Source organism: Bufo gargarizans, chromosome 4 (genome assembly GCF_014858855.1).
Source record: "Bufo gargarizans isolate SCDJY-AF-19 chromosome 4, ASM1485885v1, whole genome shotgun sequence".
Classification (NCBI taxonomy): domain Eukaryota; kingdom Metazoa; phylum Chordata; class Amphibia; order Anura; family Bufonidae; genus Bufo; species Bufo gargarizans.
Window position 1 is genome coordinate 199689183 of NC_058083.1, and position 15858 is coordinate 199705040.

The following is a 15858-nucleotide window of genomic DNA, read 5'->3' on the forward strand; positions in this document are numbered from 1 at the left end:
CTCCTCTCTCCCCTCCTCTTCCTGTTCTGCACGAGCACCCGGCAGCATCGTCCAGCACCAGCTCCTGTGTCCCCCTAATCGCCATCCATCACCCTCCTGCACCCATCGCCACCCAGGTAGGTTAGGGTCAGTGAGGGAGAGGCATCGTTAGGCAGGGAAAGAAGGGAAAAGTTAGTTAGGAAAAAAAAAAAAAAAAAAAAAAAAAAATTTTTTTACTTTTACACAAAACTTTTTTTGATCCATCTATCAGACCCCAGACCCCCCCCTGCCACTTGCCCCCCCCTACCAGCCCCCCACCACCACCAGCCCCCCCACCCCCTCCACCCATCCCCCCACCACTCCCCCCAACCCCCCCCCCCCCCACCACCACCACTAGCCCCCTCACCACCACTTTTTTTTCTGCGTTCGCTGACTGGTCGGCACTTTTTAGCGTCCGTCCACTGTTAGCGCATCGCCTGCCCCACCGCTGATCAGCGTTGTACCGCTAATCAGCAACTTTTTTTTTTTCCTAACACTTGCCCTTTTTTCCTTTTTTTAGTACGCGAACACCCGTTGCCCCCACACACACGCACATATAATAAAGTTTTACACACACGCACACCTACACGCACACACACCCATGGCCCGCCGGGTGTTCTCGGCCGAGGAGGCATATGCCCAGATTGCCTCCGACTCCGAGAGCCCCAGTGAGGATGAGGATGACCCCACATTCCTCTTATCATCAGCATCCTCCTCATCATCATCGGATGACGATGAGCCACCAAGGCGGCGGAGACGCCGCCAGGCGGAGCCAGGGGCCGCACATGCTAGGGATCCTGTGGCCCACCCTAGTACGAGCCGCCCTGGGGTTCGTACTGGTTTCCCGGCCCACCAAATAAGTTCACCGGAGACCCCTGCCGATGAACTTAGCTGGTGTCCCCCAGTGGACTTTGAGCCTGAGATTCCGGATTTCGCTGGCAATCCTGGAATCCAGATTCCCACAGTGGGGTTTACTGAAATTGACTATTTTAGTTTTTTTTTCAGTAACCCACTGGTGAATTTGATGGTGGAGCAGACGAATCTGTACGCCCAACAGTTCGTCGCTCAAAACCCAGGCTCAGTTTTGGCTAGACCCGGTGGCTGGACGCCGGTCAGTGCAGCCGAAATGAGGACATTTTGGGGCCTCGTGCTGCATATGGGTCTAGTCCAAAAACCCAGTGTCAGGCAATACTGGAGTGGGGACGTCCTGTACCAGACCCCACTGTACAGTATGGTCATGACACGCTCCCGGTTTGAGGCCATCCGGAAATGTCTGCATTATTCCGATAATGCAGCATGTCCACCCCGAGGTGATCCTGCCTATGACCGGCTGTATAAGATACGGCCTGTCATCGATCACTTTGGGGCCACATTTCAGCAGGCCTACGTACCTGGAAGGGAGGTCGCGGTTGATGAGTCGCTTATTGCGTTCAAGGGGAGACTCAGTTTCCGCCAATATATTCCCACAAAGCGAGCGAGGTATGGCGTGAAGCTATACAAAATTTGTGAGAGTACCTCAGGGTACACTTACAAATTTCGTGTGTACGAGGGGCGAGATTCCCGTATTCAACCCCCAGAATGTCCCCCCACTCTGGGTGTTAGCGGGAAACTCGTGTGGGACCTTATGTACCCACTGCTGGATAATGGTTACCACTTGTACGTGGATAACTTTTATACCAGCATTCCCTTGTTCAGGTCCCTTGCCGCCAGATCTACGTTCGCTTGTGGGACCGTGCGGAAAAATCAGCGCGGCCTCCCTGCCTACCCCCTCCAGGTACCTATCCCCAGGGGTGAGACCCGTGCACTTACCAGTGGAAACCTGTTGCTGGTCAGGTATAAGGACAAGAGGGATGTCCTTATGCTGTCCACAATCCACGGTAACGGCACCACCCCAGTCCCTGTGCGAGGTACCGCGGCAACGGTCCTCAAGCCCGATTGTATCGTCGACTACAATCGGTATATGGGAGGAGTTGATCTCTCGGATCAAGTCCTCACGCCATATAACGCCATGCGCAAAACCCGGGCATGGTACAAAAAAGTTGCGGTCTACTTGGTGCAGGTTGCCATGTACAACTCTTTTGTACTATCCCGAAGCGCTGGCAGCACAGGGACATTCCTCCAATTCTATGAGGCAGTCCTCAAGGACCTGATCTTTTCGGACCGGGAAAGAGCAGGCCGGAGTACCTCGGGAACTGGAGGCGCCCGGATCGTCCCTGGCCAACACTTTCCAGGTGTGGTCCCCCATACTGGAAAGAAGGGACGAACCCAAAAAAAGTGCAGAGTGTGTCGCAGGAGGGGGATACGGAAGGACACCACCACTCAGTGCGACACGTGCCCCGATCATCCGGGCCTCTGCGTTATCGATTGCTTCAGGGAGTATCACACTTCCATGGAGTACTAAATTTTTATAATCCCCAACAGTTCACTAGAGAACATAAAACACTATGGCTCTCAGACTTTGGAGACACGAAAACTATTTTCTTTCCCCCAAAAATATTAGTTTTAGTGCAGGCATCCTCAAACTGCGGCCCTCCAGATGTTGTAAAACTATAACTCCCAGCATGCCCAGACAACCTACAGCCATCAGCAGGGCATGGTGGGAATTGTAGTTTTACAACATCTGGAGGGCCGCAGTTTTAGGATGCCTGCTTAGTGTCTCCAAAGTCTGAGAGCCATACATATTGGGCATCGTCGCGTGCGTAAAAGTCGTCGCTATAAAAATAACTTTTGACCAAACGCCTCGGATGAACGGTGTTAAAAATATAAAATAAAAACGGTGCCAAAACACCTATTTTTGGGCAAAATTTCAATTTAAATCCATTTTGCCGGTAATAAAGCAAGGGTTAACAGCCAAACAAAACTAAATATTTATTGCCCCGATTCTGTCGTTTGCAGAAACACCCCATATGTGGTCGTAAATGGCTATATAGCCGCACGGCAGGGCATAGAACGAAGGGAACGCCATACGGTTTCTGGAAGGCAGATTTTGATGGACAGTTTTTTTTTTGACACCATGTCCCATTAGAAGCCCCCCCTGATGTAGCCTAGACTAGAAACTCCAAAAAAGTGACCCCATCTAAGAAACTACACCCCTCAAGGTATTCAAAAGTTACTTTACAAACTATGTTAACCCTTTAGGTGTTCCACAAAACTAAATAGCGAATGTAGAAACAATTTTAGATTTTAATTTTTTTGTTACATTGCCTCAAAAAAGAGTAATATAGAGCAACCAAATATCAAATTTACCCCAAAAATAGTCCCAAAACAACAACCACCTTATCCCGTAGTTTCCTAGATGGGGTCACTTTTATGGAGTTTCTACTCTAGGGGTGCATCAGGGGGCTTGAAAGGGTACATGGTGTAAATAAACCAGTCCAGCAAAATCTGCCTTCCAAAAACCATATGGCGTTCCCCTTCTTCTATGTCCTGCCGTTTAGCCAAATAGTAGTTTACCACCACATATGGGGTGTTTCTGCAAACTACAGAATCAGGGCAACCCATTTTGAGTGTTGTTTGGCAGTTAACCCTTGTTTTACTCCTAGAAAAAATTGATTATATTGGAAAATTTTCCAAAAAATTGAAATTTCATAATTGTTTCTCCATCTGCCATTAACTCTTGTGGAACACCTAAAGGGTTAACAAAGTTTGTAAACCCAGTTTTGAATACCTTGAGGGGTGTACTTTCTTAGATGGAGTCACTTTTTTGAAATTTCTATTCTAGGGGTGCAACAGGGGGCTTCAAATGGGACATGGTATAAACAAAACCAGTCCTGCAAAATCTGCCTTCCAAAACCCATATGGTGTTCCCCTCCTTCTATGTGCTACCGTTCGGCCAAACAGTAGTTTACGACCACATATGGGGTGTTTTTGCAAACTACAGAATCAGGGCAACCCATTTTGAGTGTTGTTTGGCAGTTAACCCTTGTTTTACTCCTAGAAAAAATTGATTATATTGGAAAATTTTCCAAAAAATTGAAATTTCATAATTGTTTCTCCATCTGCCATTAACTCTTGTGGAACACCTAAAGGGTTAACAAAGTTTGTAAACCCAGTTTTGAATACCTTGAGGGGTGTACTTTCTTAGATGGAGTCACTTTTTTTAAATTTCTATTCTAGGGGTGCAACAGGGGGCTTCAAATGGGACATGGTATAAACAAAACCAGTCCTGCAAAATCTGCCTTCCAAAACCCATATGGTGTTCCCCTCCTTCTATGTGCTACCGTTCGGCCAAACAGTAGTTTACGACCACATATGGGGTGTTTTTGCAAACTACAGAATCAGGGCAACCCATTTTGAGTGTTGTTTGGCAGTTAACCCTTATTTTACTCCTGGAAAAAATTTATTATATTGGAAAATTTTCCAAAAAATAGAAATTTCAAAATTGTTTCTCCATCTGCCATTAACTCTTGTGGAACACCTAAAGGGTTAATAAAGTTTGAAAAAACAGTTTTGAATACCTTGAGGGGTGTAGTTTCTAGAATGGGGTCATTTTTGGGAGGTTTCTATTATCTAAGCCTCACAATATGACTTCAAACCTGAACTGGTCCATAAAAAGTGGGATTTTGAAGATTTCTCAAAAATTTCAAAATTTGCTTCTAAACTTCTAAGCCTTGTAACATCCCCAAAAAATAAAATATCATTCCCAAAATGCTACAAACATGAAGTAGACATATGGGGAATGTAAAGTCATCACAATTTTTGGGGGTATTACTATGTATTACAGAAGTAGAGAAACTGAAACTTTGAAATTTGCTAATTTTTCAAAATTTTTGGAAAAAATTTATTTTTTTATGCAAAAAAAATAACTTTTTTGACCCAATTTTAGCAGTGTCATGAAGTACAATATGTGACGAAAAAACAATCTCAGAACGGCCTGGGTAAGTCAAAGCGTTTGAAAGTTATGAGCACTTAAAGTGACACTGGTCAGATTTGCAAAAAATGGCCCGGTCCTTAAGGTGAAAATGAGCCCGGTCCTTAAGGGGTTAATATCTGCATTTATGACTAGCCAGTATAGTCAGTGGCATATCCGTGTGGTGCATTTTTTCTGTGATTTATGGTAAGTTGCATGACCAAGCGATAAACGGTGAAAGTAGTATAGTGCAGAAGTGTAAAAAGTGGCCTGGTCATGAAGGGGGTTTTAGCTAGCGGGGTTGAAGTGGTTAAGCATTAATATGTCCTAATACTACATTACTTTTATATATATATTACTACATCAGTGGTACACCTCTTTAGCCCCTTTTTGTGTCTACAGCGAGATGAGGTGCATGTGTGGGACTGACATGCAATCCGTACAAACCTCAACTGGCGCTTTATTTTGTAGTCCTACCCCATACCCAAGATAGGAGCGGCTCACATCGCTACCCCGTGCATTCCACTGCTGCATTCCACTTCGAACCTTTGTGTTCCACTGGAGCAAAACCGAAAGTAACCTCCTCTCCGGTCCCGCTCTGTCTCTAGACATAATACAACCTCTCCCCTGCCCTGGGCATCAACTTACCCCCATGGAGATAGCGGCATTGCTGTTATACATTAGCCACAGCAATTTTTTAATGATATATGTATACTATGAGATATTTAGTATGCGTTCCACTCTGGAACGCATAGCTGTGTTCCAATACCGGAAGTGACGTTTCCACCTCATGAACTAATCAGGCGAAATTATAAGTCCCTACTATATATAAAGCTTCTAGGCAAGACATATCTGTATGATATGATTATCTCTGCATGTATTTTGATTGCTCCTAAAGAAGAAGGGGGTATATGGTAACACCCCCTAAATGCGATGAGCCTATCTGTGATACCAATAAAGGAAACTACCAGAAGTACCATCCGTGGGATGGCCACATTTTCCTAAGATACTACAAGCGATCCAGGGGCAGGAGGGGGGTATTCTATTCTGATTACCTATCATAATGGTTACTAGGGGTTTGGCACCGTCTTTGTGGCTGTGATTTTCTTTTACACTTACCCTTGGGCCATTTTTCCACTGCCTCATTTGCTAAAAGTTGTTCCTTTAGAGCAGGGGTGCACAACCTGCGGCCCGGGGGCCACATGCGGCCCTTGATACCATTCTGTGCGGCCCTCAACCATCTGGTAACAGACATGTATGCCTATGTCTTGTGACTGCTCACATTTATTTTTCATGTATTTCTCCCATTAGATGGGAGTCCTGGAACTGTAACCAGACATTTATGTTATATAATGTGTGTTCAATATGCCATAAGTACAATATTTCAGTTGTTAATACACCTTTAAATTTTAATTTCGGCCCTCGTCATTGGTTCAGTCTGGCAATGTGGCCCCCAACCAGAAAACGTTGTGCACCCATGCTTCAGAGGGTAGAGTCCTGACCAAGTTTTCACCTACAGTAGAAGAGGAGGGGGGGGGGGGGTGAGTCTGTAGGGGTCCTGAGTTTATCCTACAGACCACCTCCCCAGTAAAGTGAGTGAATTGTTTACATTTTGTTTTAAAAAAAAAGCTTTTAAGAGTTTTTATTTGATTATTTCTCCTTACTCCAGGTTATAACTTAATTGGTTGAAACACCTATTTCTCCATTATTTCATAAATATTTTATTCTTACTTTCAATCCCTATTCTGATCACCTATCATAATGGTTACTAGGGGTTTGGCACCGTCTTTGTGGCTGTGATTTTCTTTTCTTTCCATATTTACATATGATTTTTCTACACTTACAGTTACTACTGGCAGCCTCCCGCCTCTCATCCCTTGGTGATAGTTCCTCCTCGCTTTGGCGCCTTGTGGTTACTCCCATCCAAAAAGTTCTTTGATTAACACTATTTTCTGGAATTTTTTTTCTCCTCCTCCTCGTCCTTAACAAGGGTCATTGAAAAGGGTTCAGGCAGACACCCTTCTGTCCTGTGTGGGGGGCCTAGTTTGATCCTTGCTATAGGGCGCTTACTTCTCTATTTACGCCACTGAGCTCCACAAAGGCTTCCTCGCAGTCATTTGTAATGTCGTTACTGGTATTAGAAGTATTCTATAGCATGCATAGACCACTCTCACAGAATTACACATTTCCTTACCTGGATGGCATGAGAATCATTTGCTTGTCCAAGTATCTCCAAAAGGACAGGGTCAGATATGAAAAAAAATCTTGGAAAAACTAGCCTTTTTCTCTCCAAATACCTTAAAGAGAAAACGTAAAACATTCACATGCTGTGTGTCGATGCTGCTGTGCTTATAAGTATAATACGGAGCTCCGACATACAGTCGTCAATGGGAGATCTGACTGTACATTAGTTTTCTAGACTGATCTAAAAAATCAGCACCAGGACAACCACTTTTATCCAATGCTCATGTCATGTCATTATTTCTTTGTAGTTTATGTTTCCTTCCTCTGCTCACTGTGAATCTAAGATGTTACATAGAATTGTTAAGTAAGTTACATAGAAGATAATATACTGTAATGATAGTGATTTTAACAGTGATTTCATTTTCCCAACAAGAACACACAGAGGATGTGGATAATGACAGATGTGCATTCATCAACTGAATTCCAGCCCGGGTCAATTAATGGCCTTGTCCAGAACAACTTACTAACATGTCGTTCAGAAAACGCTACCTGAAAATCTCTAAATCTGATGACGCCATTCCAACACACAAAATAGTGCAATGTAGAAAAACTAAAATTGCATTGTACTCATGTTGAGATAAAAAAACATTTTTTAAATTGGTCTTTATTACAAATATGGAGCCCTTTTTCTGTACAGAGCTGAGATGCTCTAATAGAGGGATCTGAATTTTCTCTCTCTCTTCCGTCGGCCGGCTAATCTGATCTGATGGTTCCTTATTTCTGCTCCCTCCCTGACATTATAAACACTCATTATAGCTCAATTCTTATCTTACTGATAAGAATGTGGTTTAAATAATTGTTTATGACCTCTTCGTAAATTAGACATTAGTATTATTGGATGACCGGCACAAAAGTACGATTCACACAGCTAGAAAAACAGTTAACCCATTGCGACAGGACGGCTCAATATTTTTAATAAAATCGAATGAAAAAAGGATTTTTAGCCCAAAATGAGTAAAATCATAAAAAATATTTGCTTCTGAAGGTGTAAATAGCTTTTAACCCCTTAGTGACCAAGCTTGTTTGGGCCTTAATGACCAAGCCAGAAATGTGTCACTTTAGCAGAGAATAACTTTGTAAAGATTTTGCACATCAAAGTAATTCTGACATTGTTTTCTCGTCACATATTAGGTGGTACTACTTGGAACCGAACCCGAGTTTGGGAAGTCTCGCAAGACTTCGCAAAGTAATAACTTCGGCTCATCGGAGCCAATACATTCTAATACTGTACGGAGCTCCTGCTCCTGCTACGTACAGTATTAGAACGAAGTTTTATGCGAATCGACTTCGGATGTTTCATCCGAAGTCGATTCGCTCATCCCTAGTCTTGACACACGGCAGGGCCCAAACATAAAGGAACACAAAATTTGCTTGAAAATGTTTTAGGCCCCATTGCACATTTGTAATGGCATTGAGCTGCCAAAACAATAGAAAACCCCAATAAATGACCTCATTTTGAAAACTAAACCCCCTAAGGTATTGATCTAGGGGTGTAGGTAGCTTTTAGACCCCCTAGTTTTTGGTAGAAATTAATGCTAAGCAGGAGAAAAATATATATTTTTAATTTTTTACACAAAAGTGTCAAATTAAAGACAGTTTTTTTTTCTACAAAGCACATGAAAAAGAAGAAATACACCCCAAAATGTATCACCCCATTTCTTCTGTCTTCAGAAATATCCCCATTGTGGCCCTAATCTTATGTCTTGACAAATGGCAGGGCCCAAACATGAAGAAGCACCTGGGGCCTTTCAGATAATAAACTGAAAATGGTTCAGGTCCCATCGCACACTTGTAATGGCGTTGAGCTGCGAAAACGATAGAAAAACCCTCAATAAATGACCCCATTTTTGTAGTGAGCTTTTAGACCCCCTAGTTTTTTGTAGAAATTAATGCTAAGCAGGTGAAAAAAATATATTTTTAATTTTTTACACAAAAGTGTTAATTTAAAGACCGTTTTTTTGTACAGAGCACATGAAAATGAAGAAGTACACCCCAAAATGTATCACCCCATTTTCCTGTCTTCAGAAATATCCCTATGGTGGCCCTAATCTTATGTCTTGACACACGGCAGGGCCCAAACATAAAGGAGCACCTGTGGCCTTTCAGATTGTTCTGCCCAGCTGGGTTTGAATTTAATTCTATTTCACGTCAGCTAGAGTTTACTATTGCTGTAGTTATTAGTTTGGTAATAGCTACTACACCTTGTTTTTCTGTTAATAAAAATTATTGTATTATTGTATTGTGGGAGGTGCAAAGCATTGTGGGACTGTAATGCATCCTGGGAAAGAGAAGCCCAGTCTCCAGTCTTCATGTTACAGTACATCGCAGCGCTGTCTCCTGCATATCTCCTTTTCAAACCCCACCATCCTTGTGCCAGCATATCTGGTAAGGCATCATCTACCTCTGTTTCAGGGATATTGTTATGCAGAGCTGTCCAGCCTGTTCTAATCAGCACTCAGGGAAGTTGTTAATACTGTTTGTTAACTATGCAATCTTATATATAGGCAGTCATTTTGGACATATGCTTTCTCTGTTAATGTAATGTTATAATACATGCTGTTCTATGCTTTCTGCTGATACATGTTATGCCTTATACTTAATACTCCTGTTTTGCCAACGAGTTAGACTACAAAGAACAGTCCTCTTATTTGGAAGACAGGAATGGTTTATGCTGAATGTCAGACTGCACACTGTGTGAACGTGTATGAAGACAGAACACAGATAATAAACTGAAAATGGTTCAGGCCACATTGTTAGGGCTCATGCACATGAACATATTTTTTTTCCGTGTCCGTTCCATCTTTTTGCGGACCCTATGCTGAACCATTCACTTAAAAAAAAAACGGAAGTTACTTCGTGTGCACTCCATTTCCGTATGTCTGTTCCGCCAAAAAATAGAACATGTCCTATTATTGTCCGCATTACTGACAAGGATAGTACAGTTCTATGAAGGGCCAGCTGTTCCGTTCCGCAAAATACAAAATGCACACGGATGTCATCCGTATTTTTTTCGGATCCGTTTTTTGTGGACCGCAAAATACATACGGTCGTGTGCATAAGCCCTTAATAAAATTTTCACAGGAAATTGGAGAAAAAATATTTTTAGATGGGTAACCCTGTTAGGGTCTTAGAAATATGCCACATTGTAATCTTTGTGGCGCGTACAGATGAGAAGTGAAGCTGTGCACTTATAAGAGAGGTAGATTTCTAAAAAGGCATTTGCCTGTACATTTGACTATGTCTCGCCAACAAAGCAGTTGTCCTGCATTTCTGTTATTCTGATGCTGTTGTGAGCAGCGTTCTGGTCTGACATATAATTACTTATGAACTGTAGTAATAAGCAACATGTCAAAGAAAACGGAGCAAAATGTTTCCAGCTACGTTGCAAATTACAGTTTTTTCATAAGATACAAGAATCCCTATATGAGAGACGTACGTGCTAAGTGACACGGTGCACCATAACAGGCCCCTGCCCGGCAAGGTAGAAACCGCTATACATAAAATCAACCAGTCACCTACAGAATATATAAAAGGACAGTGTCCAGAACCGTCTGTAGGAACAGTAATTCCCAAAATAATGTCAGGATTTTTAGACGTGTTGTGGGGTGTAAGAGGTACACAAAAAAAAATCTTAATAAAGCCCTTAGTGTACTGGTGAGGAACAACTCAATCTTTAGAGATCCTCCAAATAAAAAAATATCATGCCAATATCATGATACAGTAATGTGAATAGAATTAACAGCTTTGTGTGGAGGGACATAGTCATAAAAAAAAATATATATATGAAAATTAAGAAAACAAATCAGAAAAGGTAAAATGGGTCAGATATGAAAGGGTCAGATATGAAAAAAAATCTTGGAAAAACTAGCCTTTTTCTCTCCAAATACCTTAAAGAGAAAACGTAAAACATTCACATGCTGTGTGTCGATGCTGCTGTGCTTATAAGTATAATACGGAGCTCCGACATACAGTCGTCAATGGGAGATCTGACTGTACATTAGTTTTCTAGACTGATCTAAAAAATCAGCACCAGGACAACCACTTTTATCCAATGCTCATGTCATGTCATTATTTCTTTGTAGTTTGTTTCCTTCCTCTGCTCACTGTGAATCTAAGATGTTACATAGAATTGTTAAGTAAGTTACATAGAAGATAATATACTGTAATGATAGTGATTTTAACAGTGATTTCATTTTCCCAACAAGAACACACAGAGGATGTGGATAATGACAGATGTGCATTCATCAACTGAATTCCAGCCCGGGTCAATTAATGGCCTTGTCCAGAACAACTTACTAACATGTCGTTCAGAAAACGCTACCTGAAAATCTCTAAATCTGATGACGCCATTCCAACACACAAAATAGTGCAATGTAGAAAAACTAAAATTGCATTGTACTCATGTTGAGATAAAAAAACATTTTTTAAATTGGTCTTTATTACAAATATGGAGCCCTTTTTCTGTACAGAGCTGAGATGCTCTAATAGAGGGATCTGAATTTTCTCTCTCTCTTCCGTCGGCCGGCTAATCTGATCTGATGGTTCCTTATTTCTGCTCCCTCCCTGACATTATAAACACTCATTATAGCTCAATTCTTATCTTACTGATAAGAATGTGGTTTAAATAATTGTTTATGACCTCTTCGTAAATTAGACATTAGTATTATTGGATGACCGGCACAAAAGTACGATTCACACAGCTAGAAAAACAGTTAACCCATTGCGACAGGACGGCTCAATATTTTTAATAAAATCGAATGAAAAAAGGATTTTTAGCCCAAAATGAGTAAAATCATAAAAAATATTTGCTTCTGAAGGTGTAAATAGCTTTTAACCCCTTAGTGACCAAGCTTGTTTGGGCCTTAATGACCAAGCCAGAAATGTGTCACTTTAGCAGAGAATAACTTTGTAAAGATTTTGCACATCAAAGTAATTCTGACATTGTTTTCTCGTCACATATTAGGTGGTACTACTTGGAACCGAACCCGAGTTTGGGAAGTCTCGCAAGACTTCGCAAAGTAATAACTTCGGCTCATCGGAGCCAATACATTCTAATACTGTACGGAGCTCCTGCTCCTGCTACGTACAGTATTAGAACGAAGTTTTATGCGAATCGACTTCGGATGTTTCATCCGAAGTCGATTCGCTCATCCCTAGTCTTGACACACGGCAGGGCCCAAACATAAAGGAACACAAAATTTGCTTGAAAATGTTTTAGGCCCCATTGCACATTTGTAATGGCATTGAGCTGCCAAAACAATAGAAAACCCCAATAAATGACCTCATTTTGAAAACTAAACCCCCTAAGGTATTGATCTAGGGGTGTAGGTAGCTTTTAGACCCCCTAGTTTTTGGTAGAAATTAATGCTAAGCAGGAGAAAAATATATATTTTTAATTTTTTACACAAAAGTGTCAAATTAAAGACAGTTTTTTTTTCTACAAAGCACATGAAAAAGAAGAAATACACCCCAAAATGTATCACCCCATTTCTTCTGTCTTCAGAAATATCCCCATTGTGGCCCTAATCTTATGTCTTGACAAATGGCAGGGCCCAAACATGAAGAAGCACCTGGGGCCTTTCAGATAATAAACTGAAAATGGTTCAGGTCCCATCGCACACTTGTAATGGCGTTGAGCTGCGAAAACGATAGAAAAACCCTCAATAAATGACCCCATTTTTGTAGTGAGCTTTTAGACCCCCTAGTTTTTTGTAGAAATTAATGCTAAGCAGGTGAAAAAAATATATTTTTAATTTTTTACACAAAAGTGTTAATTTAAAGACCGTTTTTTTGTACAGAGCACATGAAAATGAAGAAGTACACCCCAAAATGTATCACCCCATTTTCCTGTCTTCAGAAATATCCCTATGGTGGCCCTAATCTTATGTCTTGACACACGGCAGGGCCCAAACATAAAGGAGCACCTGTGGCCTTTCAGATTGTTCTGCCCAGCTGGGTTTGAATTTAATTCTATTTCACGTCAGCTAGAGTTTACTATTGCTGTAGTTATTAGTTTGGTAATAGCTTTTTTCTGTTAATAAAAATTATTGTATTATTGTATTGTGGGAGGTGCAAAGCATTGTGGGACTGTAATGCATCCTGGGAAAGAGAAGCCCAGTCTCCAGTCTTCATGTTACAGTACATCGCAGCGCTGTCTCCTGCATATCTCCTTTTCAAACCCCACCATCCTTGTGCCAGCATATCTGGTAAGGCATCATCTACCTCTGTTTCAGGGATATTGTTATGCAGAGCTGTCCAGCCTGTTCTAATCAGCACTCAGGGAAGTTGTTAATACTGTTTGTTAACTATGCAATCTTATATATAGGCAGTCATTTTGGACATATGCTTTCTCTGTTAATGTAATGTTATAATACATGCTGTTCTATGCTTTCTGCTGATACATGTTATGCCTTATACTTAATACTCCTGTTTTGCCAACGAGTTAGACTACAAAGAACAGTCCTCTTATTTGGAAGACAGGAATGGTTTATGCTGAATGTCAGACTGCACACTGTGTGAACGTGTATGAAGACAGAACACAGATAATAAACTGAAAATGGTTCAGGCCACATTGTTAGGGCTCATGCACATGAACATATTTTTTTTCCGTGTCCGTTCCATCTTTTTGCGGACCCTATGCTGAACCATTCACTTAAAAAAAAAAACGGAAGTTACTTCGTGTGCACTCCATTTCCGTATGTCTGTTCCGCCAAAAAATAGAACATGTCCTATTATTGTCCGCATTACTGACAAGGATAGTACAGTTCTATGAAGGGCCAGCTGTTCTGTTCCGCAAAATACAAAATGCACACGGATGTCATCCGTATTTTTTTCGGATCCGTTTTTTGTGGACCGCAAAATACATACGGTCGTGTGCATAAGCCCTTAATAAAATTTTCACAGGAAATTGGAGAAAAAATATTTTTAGATGGGTAACCCTGTTAGGGTCTTAGAAATATGCCACATTGTAATCTTTGTGGCGCGTACAGATGAGAAGTGAAGCTGTGCACTTATAAGAGAGGTAGATTTCTAAAAAGGCATTTGCCTGTACATTTGACTATGTCTCGCCAACAAAGCAGTTGTCCTGCATTTCTGTTATTCTGATGCTGTTGTGAGCAGCGTTCTGGTCTGACATATAATTACTTATGAACTGTAGTAATAAGCAACATGTCAAAGAAAACGGAGCAAAATGTTTCCAGCTACGTTGCAAATTACAGTTTTTTCATAAGATACAAGAATCCCTATATGAGAGACGTACGTGCTAAGTGACACGGTGCACCATAACAGGCCCCTGCCCGGCAAGGTAGAAACCGCTATACATAAAATCAACCAGTCACCTACAGAATATATAAAAGGACAGTGTCCAGAACCGTCTGTAGGAACAGTAATTCCCAAAATAATGTCAGGATTTTTAGACGTGTTGTGGGGTGTAAGAGGTACACAAAAAAAAAATCTTAATAAAGCCCTTAGTGTACTGGTGAGGAACAACTCAATCTTTAGAGATCCTCCAAATAAAAAAATATCATGCCAATATCATGATACAGTAATGTGAATAGAATTAACAGCTTTGTGTGGAGGGACATAGTCATAAAAAAATATATATATATGAAAATTAAGAAAACAAATCAGAAAAGGTAAAATGTGTTCCAATGTCTGAAAAAAAAAAATTCTCCACTACCCATCGCGAAAGTGTCCCTTCCCTCCCTGGAAAGTCCACAAACTAAATAGAAAATGAGAATAAGGCTACTTTCACACTAGCGTTCGATCGGATCCGTTCTGAACGGATCCGATCATAATAATGCAGACGGAGGCTCCGTTCAGTACGGATCCGTCTGCATTATTTTAGCATAAAACAGCCTAAGTGTGAAAATAGCCTCGTACGGATCCGTCCAGACTTTCAATGTAAAGTCAATGGGGGACGGATCCGCCTGAAGATTGAGCCATATTGTGGCATCTTCAAACGGATCCGTCCCCATTGACTTACATTGTAAGTCTGGACGGATCCGCACGCCTCCGCACGGCCAGGCGGACACCCGAACGCTGCAAGCAGCGTTCAGCTGTCTGCCTGTCCGTGCGGAGGCGAGCGGAGCGGAGGCTGAACGCCGCCAGACTGATGCAGTCTGAGCGGATCCGCTCCATTCAGACTGCATCAGGGCTGGACGGCTGCGTTCGGGTCCGCTCGTGAGCCCCTTCAAACGGAACTCACGAGCGGACCGACGAACGCTAGTGTGAAAGTAGCCTAAATTGACTTCCTGAAAAGAACCCCCCCCCCCCGCCCCCCATTTGGTATTAAATAAAATGAATAATTAGCAATGGCAGTGGCAGGGACGGGGTGAGGGAAGTGGCGTTCTGAAAGCCTTCGAATGTCCTCAGATTCAAAGGCTTGCCCAGGTGCGGGGGACTCAAACAGGAGACTCTCAACCACCTTCTCCTGGAACTTCAGGAAGTTGAGGGTTCCTTGGGCCTTTTTAAATAAAACAAAACTATTATAGGTAGCAATCATTTTATAACAGGCCCTGTTTTTTTGCTTCACCAGGTAGGGTTGAAGCATCTGGTCCGAGAGGTCTACATCTCCCATAAATTTATTATAATCTGTCACACAGACCGGTTTGTGTTGGTCCGCAGTAGCCCCCCTCTCCCTAACTGCCACTGTGGTGTCTGCGTGCACGGTGGTGAGCATGTAGACATCCTTCCTGTCCTTCCACTTCACTGCAAGCAGCTGGTCACTTGCAAGGGCGAATGATGTT

The 15858-nt window shown here is 42.0% G+C and overlaps 1 protein-coding gene across 1 annotated transcript in view; it reads right to left on the bottom strand.

Moving 5' to 3' along the window:
- DNAH8 (dynein axonemal heavy chain 8) overlaps positions 1 to 15858 on the bottom strand; it is a 478630-nt gene that overhangs the window by 240291 nt on the left and 222481 nt on the right. Inside the window, exon 39 of the mRNA XM_044291082.1 lies at positions 7062 to 7164. Coding sequence (XP_044147017.1) covers positions 7062 to 7164 — 103 coding nt within the window. The remainder of the gene's footprint in view (positions 1 to 7061; positions 7165 to 15858) is intronic.